This window comes from Alnus glutinosa, chromosome 10 (assembly GCF_958979055.1).
Source record: "Alnus glutinosa chromosome 10, dhAlnGlut1.1, whole genome shotgun sequence".
NCBI classification, from domain to species: domain Eukaryota; kingdom Viridiplantae; phylum Streptophyta; class Magnoliopsida; order Fagales; family Betulaceae; genus Alnus; species Alnus glutinosa.
In genome coordinates this window covers 8,241,772-8,254,520 of record NC_084895.1, presented here as the reverse complement: position 1 = coordinate 8,254,520, position 12,749 = coordinate 8,241,772, and the positions used below count along the sequence as shown (strand labels likewise).

The 12,749-nt window shown below is 35.3% G+C and overlaps 1 protein-coding gene across 1 annotated transcript; it reads left to right on the top strand.

Annotated features, from left to right (window-relative positions):
• Nucleotides 1-391: 391 nt before the first annotated feature.
• LOC133879732 (serine carboxypeptidase-like 40) lies at nt 392-7,672 on the top strand. Its single transcript, XM_062318451.1, has 7 exons — nt 392-517; nt 638-912; nt 3,345-3,605; nt 4,387-4,598; nt 4,750-4,855; nt 4,944-5,085; nt 7,514-7,672. Exons 1-7 carry the CDS (start codon nt 442-444, stop codon nt 7,549-7,551), a joined length of 1,110 nt encoding a protein of 369 aa, XP_062174435.1. The 5' UTR covers nt 392-441; the 3' UTR covers nt 7,552-7,672.
• Nucleotides 7,673-12,749: the final 5,077 nt, after the last annotated feature.

The following is a 12,749-nucleotide window of genomic DNA, read 5'->3' as shown; positions in this document are numbered from 1 at the left end:
ATCTATATATAGTGGAATGAAGCTGATATAATAAATACAATAATAAAGAAATCAGAAAATTAATACAAAATATTCAAAATATATTAGAAACTTTTTCTAAACTATATATTGTTAGTTGTTATAAGTGCAACCTCTAGATTACATTAATAGTACTACTACCACTAAACATATCGTTGGAAAAAGTTTTGACACGTGTTAATATGTAATTGGAGCTAAAAGTTGTACGTAAGCATTTAATACCCTCTAGCACCATTCAATCATATATGCTGATACGTGTAAAAAGTTGTAAAAAGAAATGATAAAACAATTTTCTCTTTAGCATTTGTTTAATAATTTATTATCTTCTCGTATTTTTAATAATCTATGTTATAATTTGATGAATAACCTTGCTTAATTACTGTCTGTATAGGCCCAGGTTGTTCGTCTCTTGCATATGGAGCAATGCAAGAGCTAGGTCCATTTCGCGTGCGTAGCGATGGCAAAACACTTTTCAAAAATAAATTTTCTTGGAATTATGGTAAATTTTTTTATTTAATGACATTTGTTGTATTATTTTTAATGAAAAATATGGTGAGTTTAGATTTTCTTTTCTTCTTTGGTTTCAATTCTAATTTTTGTTTTGGAATTTTCTCTTCAGCTGCTAATGTTCTGTTCCTTGAGTCACCTGCTGGGGTAGGATATTCTTACTCCAATACGACATCGGATTATGATAAAATGGGAGACAGAATCACTGCAGCAGATAATTATTTGTTTTTGGTTAATTGGCTAGAGAGATTTCCTGAGTACAAGAATCGTCCTTTTTATATTTCTGGAGAAAGTTATGCTGGGCATTATGTTCCTCAACTTGCACACACCATTCTTCATCACAACAAAAAGGCTAATAGGACCATTATCAACCTCAAGGGGATCATTGTAAGTCTCTCTCTCTCTCTCTCCATATAGGCCAATAATTGGAAAGTTCAAGCTCTATAGCAAATAATTAGAAATCATAACAGGAAAGTGGTTAGCTTAGCTTTTCAACAGGAAGAAATCATGGAAATTAATTAACTTGGAAGTTAGCAAACTATAGTTATATTACTCATTGTTGCTTCCATTTTTCTTGTCTTTCTCTTAAGGTTTCATATTAATAAAATTTAATTAAATTTATAATTTTTTTTTATCAATATAAACTTTTGAGATAATGACGCGGAGCAGAACTAAGATTGTTCTCACAACGTAGAAACTAAGAATTAAAGATTGAAAAAAGAATTCATGAAGAGAGAAAATAATTACAAATAGGAAAGAGAAATACCATAATTTTCTCAAATAAACAAACAGAAGAAATAACTCTGAAAGATTTAAATTTAATTGATACTTCAAAACTTGATTCCAAAATAATAAAGACATGTCTTTATATAAGAAAAATTTGAGTATTTTCTAAGCAGAATACTTGAAAAAAAAAGGAAATAAATAAATAAAAATACAAAACATAACTGTACATGAATCAGATAACCGATAATTCAACGTTAACAAAGAAAATTATATGAAACTTACACTTGGTCCAACCTGTAGAAGTGGACCTAAACCCATGACAATATTAGGCATACCAAACCAACCTTTTTTGTCTTTAGGAAATAGCGTATAGTAGTGGGTTTGTAACAATCTAGGAAAAATGCTAGTTACATTTGAATTATAACTCTAAAAGGATAAGTCAAGGTTTTCCTTAAATTTATAATCCGCCCAACTCATGTGGAAAATTTATTTTTTAAATGCATGTAGGACTAACTTTATAAGGCGACACAAACTCTTCACTCAAATTCTTAATTAAAGTCCTTGTCAAGGTACATGCAATGCCTCAACACTACATAGTGTTTCTAGGTTACTAAAATACCTTTTGTAACAACGAAAATAAACTAACCACATTTGCACTATAACTTTAAAAGGACTATATATATATATATATATATATATGATTTTCTTGATCGATCCGAAACTAATTACTTTATAGGGTCACATTATTACTTTGGCTTCATGATGTGTGAAATGCTATTTATTTGATGGGAAAACTGCTTTTCACATGCTAAAACAAGATGAACAATGGGCAGTCAACTCAAAACGTTCTTTCTTAAATGAAGTTAAAGGATCACATCTTGCAACAATTTTTCCTTTCCTCTCTTAGAAGCTTAAACTTATGTTTTAGACAACCACCCATGGCATTCAAAAGAAGAAAACAGACATCAACAATCCAAATATAACATGCCGGCCTGAGCACCACAGAAAAGCCGGAAGAGGGTTTAATTAACAAGGAGCTTGCTCCAGTACTTCGTCTACGAGTGTTGGCCGGGGGGCTTAACGTTATTGGCACCCCCATAAACTACTTTTCACATGTATATATTAAGGAATAGAATTTATCGTTAGTTCAAAAATTGGGCTTCTGCTGGTCCACTGACCACTTCCTGTGGTGCAAAATTGTTGATAGTTTGTCAAGTTTCTTTTGTTTTATGCCCTCTAGTTTGTCATCATTTTGTTTCAGCCGTCATTATTTGGCACCAGAAATATATGAACAAATTGGGCTAATCTCTGGTCCATCTGGGTCACATTCAGCCCATCACCCACTTCCTGTGCTACATTTGTTGATAGCGAAAATGATTCCGAGGGGTCGGTAATTTTGTTGTCTCAAATGTTAGTAAGTTGAATAGTAATATAATAGTCTTTAAGGACCCATCTATTCAAACAAGTGTCTACAGCCAGCCCGGAACAAACTGTTGAAGATTAATTTGGAATTTCGGATCCATGAATAAATAGATAAACAAAAAGGAAATGAGATCGAGTTTTTTTTTTTTTTTTGTCAAACTGAGTTAAATGACGTTTCTTTCACCGAGTATATAAAATTGATAAAAATCTTTAGAGCATGTGTATTTTTAACGTGCATGCGAGAATAATATGCTTTAAGGATAAATATTATCACTTGTTCTGAAACTGAATGTAAAAATCACATGCTTTAAGAATATACGTCGAACTGAAAGAATTTCCACCTACCTACCTTCCAAAAGAAAAAGGCTTGTTCCGTGCATGGACCATGGAAGCTTTTGCTCTCTTTGGGCTAGTGTTGACGCATTGCCCTGTCCACATTGGATGGTGCAAAAGTGTCGACTAGATGAAAGTGGAAGTTTACAACTAATTTTTATTTTCTCATTTTATAAAATCATATATTGAAAAGTTTGTAACTTTTAAATACTACGCTATTTAATAAATTTTTATATATATGTTATACAACTAAAATGATGTGACAATAAAAATCAGCTCTTAATTATTTTATTTTTAGAAATGCTGATCAAAAAGCTAATAGGTTCAACATATTGCAGATTGGAAATGCAGTAATCAATGATGAAACAGATGAACGAGGAATGTATGATTACTTTGCAACACATGCACTCGTTCCGGACAGAGTTGTGTCTCAAATACAAAAATACTGTGATTTCTCACCCAAAGCCGGCAATCAGTCAAGTGAATGCAATGCAGCCGTTGATGCAGTCGACCCGAATATTGACAACATTAATATCTACAACATCTATGCTCCCCTCTGTTTTTCTACCAATGTCACAGCCCGGCCCAAAAAAGCTTCTGTAAGTGACAGTTTCTCTCTTTTAATTAACAAGTATCAAAGATCTAGGAGAGACATTAAGTATATACATATAAAAGAGGTTTACAAAAGTAATAAAATTTTGACTAGGAAAAAAAAAGTGATAATGGTTTATTAGAAGGAGAGATCTTAAGTGTATAGGAGGTATAAAAAAGGTTCACCTAAAGAAAATATGCTTCATTTTGGTTTGTAAAGAAAATATAGATGTATAGATATATCCTCCATTTTGGTTTGTAAAGAATGAGAGGAATTGAAGGGAATTTTTTTTTTTTTTTTTTTTTTTTTTTAAAAAAAAAGGGAAACAAAAGAAAGAAAGAAGTAAGTGATGGTCTTAAGAACAAGATTTGAATAAAGACCCTAATTTCGGGCTCAGGGCATCTTTCCTTTATGATATGCTTCCCTAGGATCCAAACAGTTCTTAAAATGTGTACCCAAAATTTGACTTAGCTAAAAAAAAAAAAAAAAGTTATTATAGTAAAATTTTTTTTTGAATAGGGTAATGTAATGCACTAGCTAGATCGTTATGATGCATTGATCTTAAAATAGGATTTAGTATAGTAATTTTTTTATTTTTTATTTATTTTTTTCAGAAAGAGGTGATGAACTTAGGCCTCAAAAGTTTTATAAGTTGTCTGTTTTTTTTTTTTTTTTTTTTTTTTTTGTAAAATGAAGTAAACTTAACTTATTTAAATCATTAAATGACATATATATTCTTTGGAAAAAAATAAATATAAAAGTTGGATTAATTATTTTTTGTTGTGCAGATACTAAATTTTGATCCATGTAGCGACTATTATGTGTATGCTTATCTAAACCGACCTGATGTTCAAGCAGCCATTCATGCCAATGTAACTAAACTTACACATGACTGGGAGCCATGCAGTGATATCATTGGTAACTGGTTAGATAGCCCTTCGACCATCCTTCCCCTTCTCCAAGAGTTCATGGCCAATGGTCTCAGAGTTTGGGTTTTTAGGTAAATAAAACTTCATTAATTGTCATTATCATTTATATTTTCTAATTGTTGTTGTCGTTGTTGCTATTGTTCATTAGTTTGTGGGTGCGTAATTGAGTATGCTATTAGTAAACTCTTATACTATTAAAATGATGTATTGGATGAAATACAGTGGCGACACTGATGGAAGGATACCTGTTACTTCAACAAAGTACTCTCTAGACAAATTGAAGCTTCCTGTGAAGACTAATTGGCATCCTTGGTTCCTCATGGGAGAGGTATAAATTAATTACTTCTCTTTTGTCTATTTCTTTTCTTAGCATATATAGTTAATTAATTTCTTCAATGATTGGGTTTGTGTCACAGGTTGGTGGGTACACAGAAGTGTATGAGGGAGACCTAACATTCGTGACAGTGAGAGACGCAGGGCATCAAGTGCCAAGCTTCCAGCCAGCCAGAGGACTTTCTTTGATCAAGCACTTCCTTGATGGCACACCTCTTCCAAACAGTAAAAGATCCTTACTGATTTCATTTAATCTTAAGCTTCCTTGCCTTTTCAGTGCTAATTTTATTGTACATTTCATCTAGTTGCCATGATTTATAAAGAAAGTAGCAAGTTGCTACGTAATTAGAGAAAAACTCAAATTTGCTTTTTTTTTTTTTTTTTTGGTTAGAAAAAGTATATTTAGTCGATCCCCTATTATTACCAAACAATTGTAAGGTTTCTCAAACTTTCAATTTTTGCAATATCCTCCGTAAACAAAGCCTCCTCCGCCAAAGCCTCATTATAAGAATCGGCTTCATTAGTGTCCAACTTTTTAGCTGTGACCTCAAAGTGGCTGCTAATAATCGTTTATTTGCAGCGAAATCAAAGTCGCCACTAATAGTCGACGCTAATATACAAAAGCATTATTATTAGCGTCAACTTTGTGGTCACCGCTAATAACTGTTAGTTAGATACAACTAGCATATATTTTATTCAGCTTATATTCAGCCTTAATGATAGCTGTAGATATTCTGTAATTATAGGTTGATTATAGTTGCCTTATTTGGTTTCCTAGAATCATGTAATTGTTGATATTCAGCATTGTAACTACGGTTTATTTTCTATATAATACAACCCTCACAAAGAGAGGTATTCAATCCAATTGACATGGTATCAGAGCCCTCATCTAAATTAGGGTTGTTCAATTTTATTTTTTTATTTTTTATTTTTTTGCTCTTGATAAATCAAATAGAGGTGAACTCTGTCAGTAAGTAGCAGAGTGTTGCTGTAGGATTTCGGTGGGTTTTTTTTTTTGGTAATTTCCTGGGTAGTCGACAGTTTCTAGAGTTTGGTGATTGTTGGCAGTTCCTGCTGGGTTTACGGTGGGTTTCTGGTGGGTGCTAGGTTTCTGCTCAATTTCATGTTGTTAGCAACAGTTTCTGGTGGGTGCTACATTTCCAGTCAGATTCTGGTGCGGTGAGCGTGGAAGGTTCCTGGTGCTTGGATGGTTCCTGGGTTTCCGGTCAGATTCTTGGTAGGTATCGGAAGGTTCTATGCCAACTTTTGGAGCAGTTCCGACGGTTTGTGGTGGACAGGAGCAATTCCGACGATCTGTACAGTTTTGGAGTGTTTTTCGACATTGTTTTCAGCAGTCTGTGGTGGCTGTTGTTTCTGGTGAATCAGGTTTTATATTTTATGATTCAATTTTATTGGGTTTAATCATGTCTTCGGGTGATTCTTTTGGGGTGTGTTTTACTGGAAAAAATTACTCTCTTTGGGAATTCCAGTTTCGCTTATTTGTTACTAGAAAAGAATTGTGGGGCCAGATTGATGGTAGTGATCCAGCTCCTACGGAGCCTAAGGAGTTGGCCAAGTGGAAGGTGAAGAATGCACGTGTGATGTCCTGGATTTTAAGGTATGTTGATCCTCTTATTGTGCTCAATTTAAGGGCCTATAAGATTGCGCAGACTATGAGGGAGTACTTGCTGAAGGTTTATCACCAGGATAATACCGTACATAGATTTCAGTTGGAATATGAGATTGCAGTTACACTCAAGGCAATCTCTCCATTCAGGAATATTTTTCTGGTTTTTAGAATTTATGGGGAGAATTCTCTGATGTGGTTTATGAGAAGGTACTTGCTGCATCTATCTTTGCTGTTCAGGTTGTTCATGAGCAGAGCAAGAGAGATCAATTTCTGATGAAATTGGTCCCTAAATTTAAGGCTACTCCCTCAAATTTAGTGAACTGAGATCCTTCACCATCTTTGGATGTTTGTTTTGGATAATTGCTTTGCGAGGAGCAGCATCTTCTCACACAGGCTACGTTCCAGCAGATCGCCAACCCGAATCATGTTGCCTATGCAGTCTACGGGAGAGGGAAGGGTAAGAATATGTGCAAGGTCCAGTGCTTCGGCTGCAAGGAGTATGGTCATATTGCTACCAACTGTGCAAAGAAAATTTGTAACTACTGTAAGAAATAAGGCCACTTTATCAAAGAATGTCCCACTCGGCCTCCCAATCGTCGCGCTACCCCTTATCAGGCTACATTGAACACTTATTTTGCTCCAGGGGTGTCCTCAGCTTCTTTGCCTACAACCAGATCTTCTACCCTTACCTTTGAGATGGTCCAGCAGATGATTATGTCAGCATTTTCTACGTTAGGGCTTCAAAGTAATACTTCACATAAGTCTTGGCTTATTGATTCTACTGCATCCAATCATATGACCAAATCAATTGATACGTTGTGCAATGTTCGTCCACATCATGGTGCATCCCAAATTCAAGTAGCTAATGGGAGTCATTTAGCTATTAATGAAATAAGAAATATCAATCATTCATTCACAGATGTTTATGTATCTTCTGAACTATCTAATAATCTTATTTTGGTTGGCCAGTTAGTTGAGAAAAATTGTGATGTCCATTTTTCTCGTGATGGTTGTCTTGTGCAGGATCAGGTGTCGGAGAAGATACTCTCAAAGGGGCCTAAAGTTGGCAGACTCTTTCCATTGCAATTTTCTATTCCTAGTAGTTTATCTTTGGCTTGTATGACAGTTAATACTCCGAGTAAAGTATGACACAAACGTTTGGGCCATCCAAACTCTGTTATTTTGTCTCATATGTTAAATTTTGGTTTGTTAGGTAATAAAGAACATGTTTTTAAATACTTGTCATTTTATTGTTCTGTATACAAACTTGGTAAGAATAAGTCTCTTTCGTTTCCTTCTCATGGTAGTTGTGCTACAAAATGCTTTGATATTGTGCATAGTGATGTCTGGTGCATTTCTCCTGTAATTTCCCATGCTCGATATAAATAGTTTGTGACATTTATAGATGATTTCAGTCGATATACTTGGGTCTATTTTCTTCTGGCCAAATCTGAGGTCCTATCTGTTTTTCAGACCTTTGTCGTATATATTAAGAACCAATTTTCTACATGTATTAAGATGTTGAGGTCTGATTCTGGTGGAGAATACATGTCCCACGAGTTTCATGATTTCTTACATCACAAAGGCATTGTCTCTCAGTACTCTTGTCTTATACACCTCAGCAAAATGGGCGAGCCCAGCGAAATAACCGACATCTCTTGGATGTTGTTCGCACCTTATTGCTTGAATCATATATTTCTTCTAAATTTTGGGTTGAGGCATTATCTACTGTAGTTTACTTAATTAATCGGCTGCCCTTTCAGGTCTTGAATTTTGATTCTCTTTATCACCGTTTATACCATCCGCATCCTAGCTATCTTAATCCTGCATACTTTTGGATTTGTTTGTTTCGTTCGTTTACCTCCTCATGAACGTCACAAACTCTCTGCTCAGTCTATTAAATGTGCCTTTATGGGTTATATCCTTTCACACAAAGTATATGTTTGCTATGATTCGTGTGCTAACAAATTTCGTATATCGCATAATGTTGTTTTCTTTGAGAATCAATGTCTCTTTTCTACCTATGTTGAGTCATTGCCTGAGATTAGTATTCTACCTTATTTTGATGAATTGACTCCTCTCCCTGAACGATTTAAACCTGGAATTGTGTATACTCGACGTCGACTGACTTTGACCGTTCCCAAGGCTAAACCTTCATCTGAAACTGCTCCGACAACTTCTCATGAGATTGACATGTCCTCCGAGACAGATCCGATAAGTTCTCCCATGCCCCCTGAGCCTAGTCCTTGATGATTTGCCCGAGTATCACGTCCTCCTAATCGATATGGTTATTACGACACTTCTTTTAACACTACTTTGTCCTCTATTTCCATTCCTACATGCTTTTCAGAGACTGTTAAACATGAATATTGGCGAAAAGCGATGGAGGAGGAACTTCAGGCACTTCAGGACAATCATACATGGGATGTAGTTCCTTGCCCCTATATTGTTAAAGCCATCAGTTGTAAATGTGTTTTTTCAATTAAGCTCTGTTCTGATGGAACTCTGGACCGGTATAAGGCACGATTAGTTTCCCTTGGGAACATGCAAGTATATGGGGTGGACTATGAGGAGACATTTGCTCCGATGGCGAAGATGATTATAGTGGCTGGCCACTTTTCACCAGATGGACATCAAAAATGTTTTTCTTCATGGTGATCTCAAAGAGGATGTTTACATGACTCCTCCTCTGGGTTTGTTCTCTACTCCGTCTTCCGCTCCGTGTAAGTTAAAGTGGTCTCTTTATGGCTTAAAACAGGATCCACGTGCGTGGTTTGAAAAATTCAGGTCTACTTTATTTCACATCTCCTTTGTTCAAACCCAATATGACTCCTCTTTGTTTCTGTGCAAGACTCCGACAGGTCTCGTTCTTTTACTTGTATATGTGGATGATATTGTCATTACTGGCATTGACTCCAACTTGATTTCCCACCTCAAGCATAATCTTCAGGCTTCTTTTCATATGAAAGACCTTCGTCTTCTTACATATTTTTTGGGTTTGGAAGTGCACACGGATTCTTCGGGTATATTCTTGAATCAACACAAATATACCTAGGATTTGATTGGTTTGGCTGGTCTTCAGGATTTGCCTTCGGTGGATACTCATATGGAGGTCAATGTGAAATATCGAAGTGAGGAGGATGATTTTCTTGTTGATCCCACTATGTTTCGATAGTTGGTAGGGAGCTTGAACTATTTGACTATTACTCAACCTAATATTTCCTTCGTTGTCCAGCAGGTTAGCCAGTTTATCCAAACTCCACGCCACCTTCATTTAGCTGCTATTCGCCGTATTATTTGATATCTTCGGGGGTCACCTGGCCGTGGGTTGTTCTTTCCAACTGGCTCTCCGCTTCACCTTGTTACTTATAGTGATGTTGATTGGGTCAGATGTCCGATACTCGACAGTCCGTCAAGGGTTAGTGCATGTTTCTTGGTGATTCTTTGATCCTTGGAAAAGTACGAAACAAGCTCACGTTTCTAAATCCTCTACTGAAGCTGAATCTTGGGCAATGTTTGCTGCTTGTTCTGAGATTGTCAGGTTACGTGGGCTTCTGGCTGAGCTTGGTTTTTCTCAATCTGATTCTACTCCTCTTCATGCAGGGACGGAGTCAGAAACTCTTATGGGCAGGGGCCAAGGGCCCAAAAAAATTATTGGTAGGGGCCAATAGGCTAAATTTTTTTTTTTTTTTTTACCTTACAATTTCTTTTTACCTAATTTTTTTTTGTTGCTTTTTGGAATTGAGGGGGGGCCATGGCCCCTGCCAGCCCCCCCTTAAATCCGTCCCTGTCTTCATGCTGATAATACTAGTGCCATTCAAATAGTTGCTAATCCTTTTACCATGAGCGTACCAAGCATATTGAAGTAGACTGTCATTCTACTTGGGAAGCCATGGACACTTGAGTTATAACTCTTCCTCATATTTCTACTAATCTCCAGCTCGTTGACATCTTCACGAAGGCCATGACACGACATCGCCATCAATTTCTTGCTGGCAAATTGATGCTTCTTGATCGATCAGCATCAAATTTGAGGGGGGATGTTAGTTCGATACATCTAACATATATTTTATTCAGCTTATATTTAGCCTTAATGATAGCTGTAAATATTCTGTAATTATAGGTTGATTATAGTTGCCTTCTTTAGTTTTTTAGAATTATGTAATTGTGGATATTCAGCATTGTAATTACGGTTTATTTTCTATATAATACGACAACCCTCACAAAGAGAGGTATTCAATCCAATTGACATTAACTTGGCGGGATTTTTTTTCCAATGCACGGGCTGTTGTGGAAAGATATTAGCGGCAACAGTTAGAAGGCCCTATTAATAGTCAATTATTAGCAGCTACTTTTGACGATTGCCATTAATAACTTGGCAAGATTTTTTTAAGAGGCAGCCTGTTGTGGAAAGATATTAGCGGCGACTTTTGACAATCACCGCTAATACTTGACACTTTAAAAAATTATTAATAATAAAGATATTATCCTATTAGAATTATATTAGCATATAAAAAACATATTTTCCTCTTAAACCTATACATTTTATATATATATATATATATATATATATTACTAGCGAATTTTCTATTTTATTCTTATTTAATATATATACACTGCTTTCTAATTTTTTAAGATATATATAAGCATGTATGTATCTATATTAATTATTTTCTTCACGATCAATCCTACTGCATTGGATTCTAGACTTGGTTAACTGTATCATTAACACAAGAAAATGATCTAATGTATAACCTTTTTAGTGCATTAGTCTGATCAATCATGATAGAGTTCGACTGATTAACACAATAAAGGTTCGATCGAATGTCCGATCGATCATAATGTACTAGTCCGATCAATTATAATAGATCATAAGATCGATCGTGATAGGATTGATCGATCCTTATGCACTAGTCCAATCAATTGTAACTCTATGGCATTTTTATTATCCTAGTCCGATCAATCATGATAAGAACATCCAATCGATCCTTTTGCGGCAATTTCGATTAATCATCACTCTATGGATTTTTTTTATTATCCTTGTGCATTATATAATGGTCAATCATAATACAAACATCTGATCGATGATTGTTCATTAGTTCGATCAATTGTGATAAGACCATCCGAACGATCCTTGTGCATAAGACCGATCATTAATCACTATCGATCCTAGTGCATTACTCTGATAGATCGTGATAGGATCGTAGGATTGATCGTGATAGGATTGTTGGTTTGACCGAACATCTGATTGATCCTAGTGCATTAGTCTGATTAATTGTGATAGGATCGTAGGATCAATCGATCAACCGATCAATCGTCCGATCGAACAAACGATCGGTTGTCCGATCGAACAACCGACCAATAGCCTGATCGATCATTGTGCAATACTCCAATCAATCGTAACCCTATGAATTTTTGTATTACCCTTGTGCATTAGTATGATTAATCATGATAAAAACATCTGATCAATCCTTGTGTATTAGTTTAATCGATCATGATAAGATCATCCAATTTTGTAATAGTAGAATTGGACTATAGAGAAGGTGTTGATCCTCAAGGATTGAGTTGGTTTTGTTATCAAGTCTTAACAAAATTTATTCTAACTTAACTCAACGAAAAAATGATTTGTTCTTTTTGTTTTGAAACTAAATGCTGAAACATAAACTGAAATGCAAATAAATGAGAGTAGTTGATAGGGAATTGATTTTACCACTAATCTCGTAACAAAGGATATTGTATTTAACAAAGAAAATTCATTCTATTCATAATATGACTAGTGTGTGTTTGTCAAGCACCATCATCTGTTGGCACGAATTGTCGACCTACCTCTAATTTGGGGCACAATACGTCTTCTCTAGGCATGGATTATCAAATCTCTTAATTTGGTTACAAACAATCAAGGAATCATCATAACTCATCTTAGGTTAGCACGAATCATTTACCAAAAAGCTACACTAAACTATGTTGTGGCACGATTCGTCTTCCCTAGGCATAGCCTATCAAACACTCCCTACAAAAAAAAAAAAAAAAAAAAAAAAAAAGGGGGTGGAAGGGGGGGCATTTAATGACGTTTTTTTAAATGAAATTTTTCACTAAAAAAGCGTCACGAATTAGTTGGTGTCATTTATTTCGCAATGCTTGCTAAGTGTCGTGCTACCACAAGTCTGGAATTTTTTTGAACAACGCTTTTTCCGTAAGCATCATAATTTTTTTTTAACAACGCTTCTTCCGTAAACGTCATAAATTACAATAATGTCTT

Excerpts from the sequence above, each read along its gene's own strand:
- LOC133879732 (XM_062318451.1), top strand. The coding sequence starts at position 442 with ATGCAAGAGCTAGGTCCATTTCGCGTGCGTAGCGATGGCAAAACACTT. Across the intron at positions 913-3,344 it reads TCAACCTCAAGGGGATCATT|ATTGGAAATGCAGTAATCAA; the intron begins GTAAGTCTCTCT and ends AACATATTGCAG. Across the intron at positions 5,086-7,513 it reads TGGCACACCTCTTCCAAACA|GATCAGGTGTCGGAGAAGAT; the intron begins GTAAAAGATCCT and ends TGTCTTGTGCAG.